The following is a 13,643-nucleotide window of genomic DNA, read 5'->3' as shown; positions in this document are numbered from 1 at the left end:
TGATTTTTTTTTGAGAGGTTGATACCAGCATAAGCTGCCTGGGCCCCCAGGTGCAGAGGTGAATTTGGGAAGTACCCACCTGAGTCCAGGCAGTGTTGGAGTCAGGGGTGGGGAACTTGGGTTCCAGAGGAAGAACAAAGCCGGGGACTGGGTCAGTCTGTGGGCTGCATGACAACAAGGGAGCAGGGTGACTCCATTCATAACTTGGGAACCAACTGTCCCTCCTCCCCGCCAGGACTGGCACACAGTCCTCACCCACCCCTGCTTCTACTGTTGGGCTCCTGCTGTCCCCCCTGGAGCCTCCTGCCTCTCACCAAGGATTAAGGGATTTAAATGTCTGATTTAGCAAACCTGAGCCTCTGGAGTGGCCATCTGCTCCACAAGAAAGGATCAGGGTGCCTGGGTTCCACAGGGAAGGGGTGGCTGCCCCTGGATGAAGAGACAGTTGGGAGACTTGCCAGCCGGGGTCCCAGGAAACTGGGAGCAGCTAAGGTGAGGTCTGGGGCCTTCCCAGCATCCCCATATCCCGGGCCTCACGCCAGGCAAGTGAATGAATCGAAGCTTTGCACTTTGCCAGGAAATCCTTTGAAAGGGCTTCTTGGAGTAGGGAAGAGAAGAGAGTCAGAGTTGGGGAGCCCAACACCCTCTTACCCTCCCCCTTCCTCAGTGCTGCTGGCTCCCAGAGAGCCACACTAGGCCAAGCTCTCCCCATAGCCTCCTGAGCCAGTGCCAGTAGGGAGAGCAGTCGGTGAGCACATGGCTTGGCCATGTCTCTTGGTAATAGAGAGAGGGGTACTGAGGTCCAGTGGGACTTTGGGGCCAGTGTCCTCTGCCTGTCCCAGGCTTAAAGAGCCAGTGAGAGTCCTTTGCCTTGCCAAGGGTCCAAAACAAGTTGGAAGGCCCCTTAGCCTCAAGACCACCTTTTATACTTAATTTTGAGTACCAAATGTTCTCACAGCAAGCTAGGGTCTACCTTTTTAACTTGGTGGGAATGTGTGAGGCTTTTTCACTGTTTTTGTTCCACAACTTTACTGAGATAAAACTAAGCCCAAAGAACTGTGTTCAAGGCCACAAATTTGAGCCTCTTATCTCAAAAATCGAGGAGGAGCTAAAATGCTTGCCAAATTAAAAGCCTTCTGTACACCCACCATTTGTGCCTGTATGGTGAACGTTAAGACAGGCAGAGTTCTACTTAACAAAATCTCCACCACCCAACTCCCTTATTTTTTTATTTTCAGAGGGTACCTTGCTAACTAAGTAGCCTAGGCTACCCTCAACATTGGTCTCATCTTTATTTAGCATTCCAAATGGAGGGAGGGGTCAGACGATGGGCCATCACACTTCCTTACCTTTCTTATTTCCCTATATGTTGTCCTTACTTCTGTCCTACTACCTCAAGTCTTCAGAAAGCAGATCCATTTTGGTACCTGGAATCTCTTCTCTGAGAGCTGATATCAATACACAAAGAATACTGAGGTTTTGCTTTTCCAGCCAGCTCTTCTATGTAACCTCCCAGGTTCCACATTCAGGCTATTTTCATTGATTGCATCAACCGGGCTTCCATCCATAAAGTACTTGATATTCACAGGGACCCTGTATCTGGTATGACCTCTGCCCAGGAAGTGAATACCCTAGGCCTTATTCTACAGAGGTCTAAAATCAAATCTCCCAATCTCCAATCTCCTTGTAACTCTAACCTGCTTTTACATTTTAGAGCAATATATTCTTTATTTTTCATTTTTGGAGAAATGGTGACCTGGGACCTAGGCATGCTAAGCAAGCCATTGTACCAGGAATTAACCCCCACCCCCCCACCCCCAACTCCATAGCTGGATGATAATGGGATATACCTTTAATCCTGACACCTGGGATGCAGAAGCAGGCAGAGTCCAGCCTGGTCTACAAAGTGAGTTCCAGTACAGCCAGCACTATACAGAGAAACCCTGTCTCAAAAAAAATTTAAAACACCAAACAAACAAACAGAAAAATCAACTCCTATCCTGGCTTGATTTTGTTATGGTTTCAAGATTTTGTTGTTGCTACTGTTTTGTTTTTTGTTTTTTTGTTAATTTTTGAGATGATGGAGTCTCTTCCTGATCCTCCTGCCTCTAAATGCTAAGATTATAATAAACAAGTCTCATGACTCCCAGTATGTATATTTTTAATTTAGAAATTAATTTAAGAAGCAAATTGGATCTCTAAATTTGAGACCAGCCTGGTCTACAGCACAAGTTCCAGGACAAACACAGACAAACCCTATCTCAAACAAACATACAAACAAGAAGCATAGGATCAGGAAGCAAAGGCAGGCAGATCTCTGTGAGTGAGTTCCAGGTATTCAGGAAAATGAATAGCCCTGAGTGCTGTCTGTCATTATTTAAGAGAGAGAAAATAAAGGAATCTAGGGACTAGAGAAGCAGCTCAATGATTAAGAGTACATGCTACTCTTCCAGAAGACCAGGGCTCTGACCCCAGAACCCATGTCAAGTGGCTCGCAAATATATATCTCTGAGAAACTCAACCTTTTCTCACCTCCAAAGGTACCTGCACATACATGGTACACACGTCACACAGTACGCATGCACACACACACTGCGCACACACATGCACACATAGTACACACACACACAATGCACATACACTTGGCACACACAGTACACATGCACACACGATACATATACATACACCCAGACACACACAAAACAAACAACTAAATCTTCAAGGGACCCGTACTCATCCTAATATGAAAGCTATAAAGCTTTAAATTACTGACATTCGATTGAAAGGAAAAACCCAAAACTTTCATCGGGATTTTAAAAGTCAGGAACTTTAAAATGTATGTACACCTTGAAAAGCTAAGGGCTGAGGGCATTGTTGGGGGCAGACTTTTAGCAGAAAGCGGCTATCAGCTTTGCAGCCATCTTGAGCCAAATACCCTGACATGAGACTTGGATTACAATAGCCTACAACAGCTGAGCACACTCCGATAATCTTGGTTTAGATACCTTGAGATTAAAGGTGCGTGAGATTAAAGGTGCATGAGATTAAAGGTGTGTGACTTAGAAGTGTAGAGATCAGATTTAGAGACAAGACCTAAGGGCATGATTAAAGGTGTGACCAAAAGGCATGGCTTAGAAGTGAGACATATAAAAGGCAGAGGCAGACGGAGAGAATCAGACTATAAAGAGAGAATCAGACACTCGGGACAGAACAATTTGGAGTAACAGAGATTCAGACACTAGGAGTAGGAATAGACATTAGACACAGCAGAGAGAAGACAGAAGCAGGCACTTGGAAGAAGTAACTTGGAACTTGGAGGCACTAGGGACTAGGAACTTAGGACTTGGGACTTGGAGAGAAGAAGAGAGACTGAAGAATAAACGGGATTGAATCACACTCTGTCTGATATCCATGCTTCGAGTCCGACCTCACTCTCTCTCTTGCTGAACCCCGACCCGCGGACCGGAGTGGCAGCCTGGGCCTCAACATTTTGCTCGGCCCGCGACAGGGCATAGCTCAGCAGAGAGTCAGTGTGTACAGAGCCCTGGGCCATCCACAGTGCTATCACCAAAAGAGAAAGGGGGAGAGAGGAAAAGAGGAGTGCAAGGAGAGGGAAAAGGGAAAGAAAGGAAAGGAGAAGGAAGATTTGGTGAAGTAACCCATCCTGGAAGTCCATCCAGCTGCCCAGCAACTGAGGCAGGAGGGTCACTTGAGCTCAGAAATTTCAAATCAGCTTAGGCAAGATAATGAAACAGTATCATCATGAAAGGAGGATGGAGGGAAGGAGGAAACCTAGGAGTTAGAAGTATAACTTGATGTTAAAGCATGTCATCCTGAATGACTTGGCTTCAACACCCCACCCCCACCCCCCGCCCAATAAAAGGATCAAAAAGTAAAGGATCTGGATGTGGTGGCATATGCCTTTAATCCCAGTGCTCAGGAAGCAGAGGCAGGAGGATCTGTGAATTCAAGGCCAGACTAGTCTACACAGCCATAGTCTACTTAAACCAGCCACAGCTATACAGTAGGGCCGTGTCTCAAACAAACCTCAGCTGAGGAAGGCTGAGGCAGGAGAGGAGAAATGCCAGGTAGCTTGGCCAACATCATGAGATTCCATCTCTAAACAAATAACTTGAGCTCGTCTGAAAGGAAAAAAATAAATAATCAAGTGACCCACTGTTTATTCTAGGCCATAGGAAAAGAGCAAAATCTCTGAATTTATTTAAAACTATAAGGGTCTGGCATGCTATCATGTGCATTTCATGCCAGCAATCACTCAGGAGGCAGAGGCAGGAGGATCTATGTAAATTAGATGCCAGTCTGATCTACACAGCAAGTGCCAGACTGTATATAGTGGGACCCTATCAATAATAATAATAATTACACTAAGGGTTAAAAGTGTAGCTTTGTGGAGTATTCACATACCATGTTAGAGACTCTTCTTTCCATCCAGAATCAAAAAAAAAAAAAAGAAAGCTGGTTCCAGTGGTAGTGGAACAGGATTTTAATTCCAGCACCCAGGAGGCAGAGGCAGGCAAATCTGAGTTTCAGAACATCAAGGGCTAAATAGAGAAGCCCTGTCTCAATAAAACAAAAAACAAGGGAAAAAAAGAAAGAAAAGAAAGAAAGAAAGAGGTAAGCAGGGAAGGAAGAAAGGAAAGAAACAACAAACCTGGCCGTGAGACTCAGTTGGTAGAACACTTGCCTAATACTCATGAAGCTTTGGCTTTAATACCCATCACCAAATAAAGGAGGTGCCAGCGTGGGGACACACTCTGTAACCCTAGCACTGGGGAAGCAGAGATGGGAAGCTAAGACATACAAGACAGGTCTGGGTTATGAGGTGTTGTTTTTGAAATGCCAAAATAAAAAACTAGGAAATAACAATTTATTATTGCTAATTGCAAAGACATTGATGCAAAATGTCCCAAATATTGTCACAATACATTACTGAATTTGAGAAATTCTATGTTCTAACCAGTTTATTCCAGAGCCAGGGTTTGTATAGTAGCATAAGATCTATTAGCATAATTCATAATGGTAACAAAATAAAGGAGAAATGACATGATCAGATCAACAGGTGCTGAAAAGCATTTGATGACACTGCAGCTGCCATTACTTAAAAAGTTATGTTTTCATTAAAGCAGTAATAGACTGGTAAAGGGTACTGAGATACTGAGAGTGACCCAAGGGCCTTGCAGACTATACAAACATTGTGCTACTGAGCTGTACAACCAGCAGATCAGTGTTATAAACAGGGAAGTGTTAAGATCCTTTTCAGTTGGAATGATAACTATACAGAGCTGTCCACTGACTGGTTTTAATGTGTTGGAAAAGACCAAAAAAGAGGCTGGAGAGTTGCCTCAGCTGTTAAGAGCACTGGCTGCTCCTCCAGAGGACTGGGGTTCCATTCTTAGCACCCACATGGTAGCTTACAACCATCTGTAATTCCAGTTCCAGGCGAGTCAATGCCTTCTTCTGGCCAACTTGGGCCAGGCATGAATGTGGTGCATAGATGTACATGCAAAATACCCATACACATAAAAAATAAATTAATCTTAGCAAGATTGAAATTGAATTTGATTCTCAAAAGAGTGAGGAGAGAGAGAGAGAGAGAGAGAGAAGCCTCTCATCCCAGTGTCTGGGCGGCTAATACAGGAAGATGGTAGCAAGTTGGAGACTAGCCTAGGCTACTTGCATCAGGGAGGCAGGAGGCTTTTAATTTTTTTTTTTTTTTTTTTTTTAGACAGAGGCAATAGCTCAAGCTGATGTCAAATTCCCATTGAAGGGGACAATGACCTTGAATGTCTAGTGGTTACAGTCAGCTTCAACTTCCTTGGAGTAACTGGGATCACAAGCGTGCACCACCACCATACCCAGTTTTATGTGGTCCTGGAAATTAATCCTGCTCATGTATGCTGGGCAAGCGTATGCTGGGCAAGCGCTTTTTGGATGAGCTATGTTTCCAGGCTTTTGGGATGGGAGAGGTGGCCCTGGAGTTGAACTCAGGGCTTCACACAGGCTATGTTTGGTTTGTTCTCTGCCATTAAGCTGCACACTTCCAACCAAAAACTATCACAGAGTTATAGGCAGTTAAGTAGCCAGTAGTGATTTAAGGAGAGAGTGAGTTAGGCACATAGTTCTTAGAATAACATACTATCACTTACTATCACGTAAAACGTCTTGGGTTCAATTCCCAACACTGAAAACTGAAAAGGGCAGGGGATAGGGAACTCTATATGCCATTGTCAAATATCAGAAAGCATATTCTAAAAATTAAAGTTAGGCCAGGTCTGGGGAAATGACTTGAGGTTAAGAATGCACACCTGTGTTTGTTGCCCGGCACCTCTGTAAGAAGGCTCACAAGTGCTTGTAACTCCAGCTCCAGGGGATCCAAACCTCTGGCCTCCTCAGACAGTGCACCCATGTACACAAACCCACAAGCACACAAACCCACACTCAGACACACCTTCATATACATCATTTAATTTTTTTAAAATAAAAATTGAAGTTAGGAACTGGCGCACACCTGCAGTCCCGGTATTCAGGAAGCAGAGTTCAGAGGATCAGGAGTTCCAAGTCGGCCGGCTTTAGCACTGAATTGGTCTTAGGAATGGCTTAGAATGATAACGTGTGCTATATGCATGCACGACATCATGATAGCCAAAACAAATTCTAACACTCAAGGCCTAGGAGGAAAATTATTATTAACTATGAATACATTCCTTCCCTTATATAGATTATGATTCTGGCTAGATACGGAGATGCACACTTGCACTCAGAAGGCTGATGCAGGAGAAATAGCACAAGTTTCAAATACAAAAGAAAAAATTAGAACCCTACAGTTCCTAGTTTTTATATGTTGAAATCAGCTTCATCTAGTCAATAAATCTGTCTCAAAGCATTTACAAAATTTGGCCTCCCAAACTGAAGTCCCAGCTCAGTCGCCTCCAAGAGAAACTCCCCTGTGTCCCATCCCTCCAGCCCCTGCGCTATCACCAGCTCACTCTCCTTGAAGCACAGGTCTACCTTGTGTGACAGTTTCTTGTGTGCTTCTTTTGTGTCTGTTCAACTGGGGCCACAGACTCTGCTGCTTTCTTCAGTATGTACTCATGGTGCCTAAAATCCACAGAGGCACTTTGTAAACCCCAGTGGAGTGGGCATCAGCTTAATGGCACTGAAAGGGAAGAGAATTGATGCTTGGCCACTGGAGGGCAGAGGTCAAAATGAAAGCCCACGCTCAAGGCGTAGGTAACATAGTATCACCCAAATTCATCCTTCAATGGTTCTTCAGAGTTCTTCCACATTCCCGGGAAAAGACAAGCACACACAGGGCTCTGTGTATGGTATACATTATATATATATTCACTCTCGTTTTATTGTACTTTATCCTCTTTTTACAGTAGATCTGACACAGGCATTAAATAACTGCAGAAGGAGACCACCGGGAAGATGAAGGGGCAGGAAGACCTGGATACCCAAGGGGAAGAGACACAGATCCAGTTGGAAGAAAGAGGGAAAGATTTACTTGAGGGCGAGACGTGGAGGCTGCAGTGAAGAGGAGGGAGGTTAGGAAGGGTAAGAAGAAGCAGAGAGGCCAGAGGAAGATGCTGCTATGATGGACCAAAACTCGGAGCAGGGCGCTCTTTCTTAACATTCTAGGGACATAATAGGGGTTGTTTGTTTGTTTGTTTGTTAAAGGCAAAAGAGTTTGAAGGAGGCGGAGCCAAGAAATTCAGAGCTGAGCTGGAGGAGGGTATCTGAAGCTGTCAGGCTGGTATGCAGAAAGGGAAGACCTTAGTGACCAGTTAGCAACTTGCAAGGAGTAGTCAGAGAGAGGATGGGGTGGGTAGATCTGGGCTCAGGGAGTCCCCCCAGCTAGCTGACGTTTCCAAGGTGGCCGCTGGGGATAGAGCCAAGACAGCGGCCCCTCCCCCCAGAGCTCCCTGGGAAGGAGAACTTGAAAGATATTCTGGGAAGGCCAGTGGGGGAAGGGAACCATCAGTTAAAAACAAAGTGGATATTCAGAGCAGGTCAAGCCCGCCTGAGTAGGAGCTGTTTGGATGACAGGAGGGACCAGAACAAAGTTGAAAGTCTAGGCCTACTAGAGAATTTTCTAGAAGAATTAAAGACTTCTCTTACAGTCCTCCTTTGGAGTCACAACTGGGGGAGAAGCAGGATGTACCAGGAAGGACGGAAAAGGCCACAGAAGCAACTTGTACTCAGCTACAAATGGCAGTTTTTCAGAGGGAGGGGTAAGGAAGAGGAGAGGACAGAACTGCTGAAGGAACCACCAAGTCAAAGCCACCAAGATACTGTTATGGTGACAGAAGTGTGAAGAGACAAGAGAAAAGTGGCTAGAGTGTTGTGAAGGGAGGGAAAACAGTTCTCACCCCTGGGAAGCAAACAGCTGAACCGGGAGGGGAGAGGGGGATGTGAGGGAGAGGCGGGGTAGATGGGACCATTTTCTCTAACTCTCAGGGGATGTGAGTGGAAATTGAAACAGGAGCTGTAAGGACATCTCATTCATAAACTCAAACTAGAAAATTCCAACAGTGCAGAGGCCCTTGTGCATGCTAGGCAAGTCCTCTGTCGCTGAGTAACTCCAGCTCCTGAGTTAGAAAACCCCTGACTGCTCTCTGTCTCTGGCTAAGCTAAGGCTAGAAGATACTGGAAACTGTGGGCCTTAGGCTGGGTAGAGAAGTTGAGGAAAGGGTGTGAGGCTCTGACAAGTCATAGCTCTGTTATAAAAAATACCTTTGGGGTGGGTGAGGGAGGGATCAGGCAGGGTCAAGGACATTCCAGAAGCATCCACAGGAAAGTGGGAGTGGGTGGGGGTGGGGAGCCTCAGGTTTTGTTGATTCGGAGTTTGAAGGCCACGCGGCCAGCGAACTTGTCCCGCTCATCATCTGTGGCAATATTGGCAGCATTGATACGGCATTCTACGTTCACCTCCACGTTGGGGGTCACATTCAGGAACTTCACAGCCACCAAGGGCTGTGTATAGTTTACCTAGGCCAGAAGAAGAAAAAGACTCAAGCCTCTGGTACCTTCCTCTTTCCCAAGAACCCCATTTTATCATCCAGAAGCCGCCATCAAGGACCTTCCTCCTCGGTGGGACTTACATGGAACTTTTTGCCATAGTAGGGAAAGTACATCAGGTCAATGTTGCCATTGGCAGGGAACATGACGAAGTGGCCAAGATTCTCAGCATCTTCATCTCTCTGTGGGGTTGAGGAAGGTTAAGGGGAGAGGATGTTAGGAACAGCAGGCACCTGGAAGAGCTCACAAGACTTCCCTCATACCTCCTTCATCCCAAATTAGCCCTGTCAAATTTGTTTTCCTTGAGCTGTGCATCTGCTCGGTAGCCGTGTGTGTGTGTGTGTGTGTGTGTGTGTGTGTGTGTGTGTGTTTGTGTGTGCGCACATGCACACATTTTTATATCTGCACGTCTCCAGAGAGGGATGGCCTATCTGCCATCAGACTAGATCTTCTAAGTGTACTGACAACACAGTGGGGGCCTTCTACTCCACCATCAACCCCCAAGTTCTTACCCCATCCTTGGGAATCGGTCTCTGGAGCAGAGCCAAGAAAGAACAGATAAACAGTCAAGGCTCAGTAGGAAGGAAGAGGGGAAGTGCTGGGGGGGTGGGGGGCAGAGTTTCAAGAGAGGACAGAGTCCGGTACAGGGTTCCAAGGACAACTAGTTGTAGCAAATGGTGCTAACTGGTCAGCAGATAGCAGATTTCTAAAGGGAACTGAAAAACAAGGCATGATGGGAATGTGGCAGAAACACAGACAACTGAGTTGTAAGAGGTCGACAGGGAAGGAACCAGAGGCCAAGGCTTTGGTGCAGGAGGGGATGGGTCTATCCCCAGGAGAGCGGGCTCTCTGTATCCTAGAGAGAAGCAATAGGGCTAAAAGCCTCTTAGAACTAAAACTGCACAGAAGCCCACTCTTACCCCCTTGTCCCTATAGTGTTGTGGCCTCTGAAAGCACAAAAAGACAGGGAGATACAGGTAAAGCACTCAGAAACCAGGAAGCATAAGCAGGTGGGCAGGTAGGGAGAACCCACACACTCACCTTCCCAGCACAGGTGACGTTCATGCTCTGGTTTGCCCCTGCATAGAAGTTGATGACCTAGAGAGGGTGGATTTAGAAGATGTTACCACATCTTGGTGTGCAGCCTTTCAGCTCCAGAGCTTAGCTTCCAATAGCCCCACCTCTTAGAACAAACTACCAAAAATCTTTTTAATGCCCATTAACCCCAATGAAAGGACACATTAGTTAACAGATGGTGGCCCCAGCTCCCTCCTCCATCCTCCCTGGGGACCAATGTCATGGGTACCCGGTTCATTTTGATGAAGACACAGGGCTGCCCGGTGCTGTAACCATAGTGGGTAGGGTCCCCAATGCCAGAGCAATTGCCCAGCTGGGTCCGGTTGAACTGGCAGGCACGTTTTGGATAGTTCAGAACCCCGTTATCCGGTTGCTCATAATATCGCCCAGGACGGCAGACATCATTCTTTTGAGCTTGGATGGAGTCGTTGTAAGCTAAGAGGTAGGAGGGAGACAGAGAAGGTCAGAGGCCTGAGGTTTCACTTCTGGGGTCCAGGATTCCTCCCCCCAAGGTCCTGGACTAACTCCACACTCACGTTCCAAGAACTTGTTGAGCTTCTGAACATGCTGATCCCAGCTTTCGGTGTCACTAATGTTGACAATGACATCAAGGTTCTCAGTCTTGGGTCGAATCATCAAGCCTAGAGGCAACATGAGTGAAGACTGGGAGTCACATATAAGATGAAGGGAACACATCAAGGGAAGAAGGTAGGTATTAAGAACACCAGGGTCAGGTGGGGGCACGGATCTGAAATTGCCCTCCTGGGAGGGCAATCTCCTGTGGCAGCTGCCACACATGACTCCCCGCTGCAGGGGATAGGGAAGGAAGGACCAAGTTCAAGAACTCCTCATCAAACTCCTGGAAAGAACTGTAAGTTGCTTGTGAGGGCTTAAAGACACAGTAGTTCCAGTGAGTGGTAAGGGGAGACTCTTCTCTCACCTGGTGTGGCCAGTCGATCCTGGTACTTGGGGGTATGGTCAGAGACAGTCTGCAGCATTACCCACATGGTAAGGGTGAACATGGCGGTGAGGAAGCCGTAGAAGACGAGGTAGAAGAGGAGGATGAAGGCTAGGGAAGAGGAACGAGAGTCAGCAGCTTCTACCTCTCCTTTTTAAAATCTCACCCAGCCCACCAACCCCACTCATCCTTCTTCCTCTCAAGCTGTGTACTGGGATAGGCCAAGGAGCGACAGGATATCTTAGGGCCTTCCCCTGGGAGCTAAAGGAAACAAGGTAGAAACAGGCAAGGCCCAGCTCCGGCCCTGACTCCCAGACTCCTCCTGGGGCACAGTGAAGTCTGACCTTTGGGAGGCCACAAGAGACCTAAACTGTAGTTGTTGTGACAGCTCCAAGAATAGGCCACTGTCATTTTGCATCTAATACATTTCCAACTTCTCTACCATGCACGGTCCTGAAAAGGCACAGCATCTGTTCCTGCTGTATTGGGACAGAGCTGTCTTAGAAGAGGGATCTGGAACCTGGTTCTGGACACCACTCCCAGCCAAATTCTTACCACCTCAGAGCCTAGGCTCCCAGGACTCAAGTATCAAGATCTGTCTGTCTGTCTATCTGTCTATCTCTTTCTCTCCTGCGGAAAAAGCTCCTGAAATGAGGGGCTAATGACCCAGCGGTCACCCCCGCCTTTAACTCACACAAGATCTTGGCCAGAATCAAGGGAAAGACAGAAGCCTAGAAGCCTTCCCTGGATATCATCTCTCATGACTTCTCTCCTAGGCCTCGTGTAAAGAGCACATGCTGTTCCAATCACCCTGAACTATCAGTCTTTCCTCCTAAGAAGACACAGTTCCTCTGTGAAGGCTCCTGAGTATGTATCTCAAGTATTCATCCATTGATCCTTCACATCCCACAGTCTTTGGCCCCTTGAGGACACGGTCTGCACCAACCTCCTTTCACGGTCCCCTAAGCCTCAGGTGGGTGGTCTGATGAAGATTGTGTTCAATCAATGTGAGTATATTGTAAATTATGTCACACAGAATCCCTTGTGCTTTCAATTCTCCAACTTGGCACTGTCTTTTGCAAGAATGTCATCCTTACCTCACTGGGTACCCATCAGCAGCCCCTGACTACATAAAAGTCCTTGCACACCCCTGAGGTAAGGGTAGAGAGTTCCTCCAAGGCATCTGAGTCCCATGTAAACACCCTGCCTGAGGAGGCACCCATCTCAGCACAGTGACCATCTCTCCCTCCACCTCTGACATCTGAAAATGTCAATCCTGGAAAAGTATCATCCGTCCTGGCAGCCCCCCACCTACAAAGCAGCCACAGAGGGCTCCAAACGCCCAATGGTGGAATATAGACAAACAACTTCCGCTGTTAAGAATGCCCCCCCCAAGACCCCCCTGCTAGATCCGCCTCCTCATGAATGTTCCCAGGGTCCAAGGGGGTGGGTGAGAGCTAAAAATAAACGAGGTTGGCTAGCTAGTGAGAGCCAGAGGGAGACTTAGGGCACTCTTCGGGGAGAGGGATGATGACCGTGTGCAACCGCAGGGCCGGAGCCGGAGCGGGAGCGCCGTAGCACGGACACGCGCGCAGAGCCCGCGACCCCCCGCCCGAGGGGGCTCCGCGGGGGGCGGGCAGGCGTCAGTGACCTACTTTCTCCTCCTCCGCAGAGGCCAGTCAGAGAGATTAGATCGCTGATTCGGCCCCTCCCGATCCAAAGCCCGACAGTGGGGGCTGGACGCCAGGGATCCGGCAGGGGAGCTGGGGCGACGCCCGCGGGACCCTGCGCCCCAAAGGCGTCGCTGAGCGGTCAGCTACCATCTTTCCCGCGCCAGCCCCACGTACCCCAACTGGTCCCGGTGCGCCCCATGAACTGGTGCGTCCGCGGGTTCCACACGAACTCCTTCCACTCCTCAACCACCTGCCCGCAGCTCTTCTTCTCTTTCTGGATGACCATCTTGGAGGCACGGGGCGAGTCCCGGTGCGCTGCTGGGGGCTGCAGAGAAGCCGGGGCGTCGCGCGCTGAAGCCCTCCACGCACCGAATGCGCGCGGGAGCGAGGCGAGGGAGACTCCAATCAGATATGCAGCTGCTGCAAATTCCGGGGTGCACAGCCACGCGCTGTGGTCTGCTGGCAGTGCGGCGGAGGTGCGCCGAAGCTAGGCCCCCTGACTGCGATAGAAAGGGGGGGCTGTCAAAACAGGGAACGATAACCAGGGGAAGGGATGCCAAGGCACCTTCACCCCACACACCGCCTAGAAGCAAAACAAAAAGGGGTACAAAACCAGACGGCTCCAAAATTCGAGCGAAATGCAGAAAAAACGGGGTGCAAAGAAGCAGGGAAAGATGGGGGAGGGAGCCGCCCCGAAATCCGAGATGCAAAGAGACTGTGGAACGCGGCAGGTGGCCGATTAAGGCTCCTCCGACAAACGGCGACAGCCACACCACAGTTGGCCCAGCCAGTGGGAGCTGGGGCGGGGACGAGCAGTTGGGGGGGGATAGGAAAGGATAGGGGGCCCCCAACCAGAGGCTCCGCTCCTCAGCAGTGCGGGGAGCGCGGTCCCT

The 13,643-nt window shown here is 48.3% G+C and overlaps 1 protein-coding gene across 3 annotated transcripts; it reads right to left on the bottom strand.

Annotated features, from left to right (window-relative positions):
- Nucleotides 1–7,344: 7,344 nt before the first annotated feature.
- Atp1b2 (ATPase Na+/K+ transporting subunit beta 2) lies at nt 7,345–13,640 on the bottom strand. 3 transcript variants are annotated; one of them, XM_034505732.2, is made up of 9 exons: nt 12,925–13,640; nt 11,060–11,188; nt 10,656–10,760; nt 10,349–10,554; nt 10,084–10,140; nt 9,963–9,989; nt 9,555–9,575; nt 9,126–9,224; nt 7,345–9,012 (listed from the first exon to the last, which is right to left on the bottom strand). In XM_034505732.2, the coding sequence occupies exons 1-9, from the start codon at nt 13,034–13,036 to the stop codon at nt 8,848–8,850; spliced, it is 921 nt and encodes a 306-aa protein (XP_034361623.1). In that variant the 5' UTR covers nt 13,037–13,640; the 3' UTR covers nt 7,345–8,847. The 3 variants fall into 3 exon arrangements, with proteins under 3 accessions (XP_034361623.1, XP_034361624.1, XP_034361625.1); XM_034505733.2 differs by lacking the exon at nt 9,555–9,575; XM_034505734.2 differs by lacking the exons at nt 9,555–9,575; nt 9,963–9,989 and having other exon boundaries at nt 12,925–13,639.
- Nucleotides 13,641–13,643: the final 3 nt, after the last annotated feature.

The sequence above is a fragment of the Arvicanthis niloticus genome, chromosome 6 (genome assembly GCF_011762505.2).
Source record: "Arvicanthis niloticus isolate mArvNil1 chromosome 6, mArvNil1.pat.X, whole genome shotgun sequence".
NCBI lineage: Eukaryota > Metazoa > Chordata > Mammalia > Rodentia > Muridae > Arvicanthis > Arvicanthis niloticus.
The sequence above is the reverse complement of the archived record's forward strand: the minus strand, read 5'-3'. Positions and strand labels throughout refer to the sequence as shown.

Bases quoted from the DNA above. Each gene is read 5' to 3' on its own strand.
- Atp1b2 (XM_034505732.2), bottom strand. From the start codon at position 13,036: ATGGTCATCCAGAAAGAGAAGAAGAGCTGCGGGCAGGTGGTTGAGGAG. The intron at 10,761-11,059 runs GTGAGAGAAGAG...TGTTGCCTCTAG, and splicing joins GGATCGACTGGCCACACCAG to GCTTGATGATTCGACCCAAG. The intron at 9,013-9,125 runs GTAAGTCCCACC...CTTCTGGCCTAG, and splicing joins ACTATGGCAAAAAGTTCCAT to GTAAACTATACACAGCCCTT.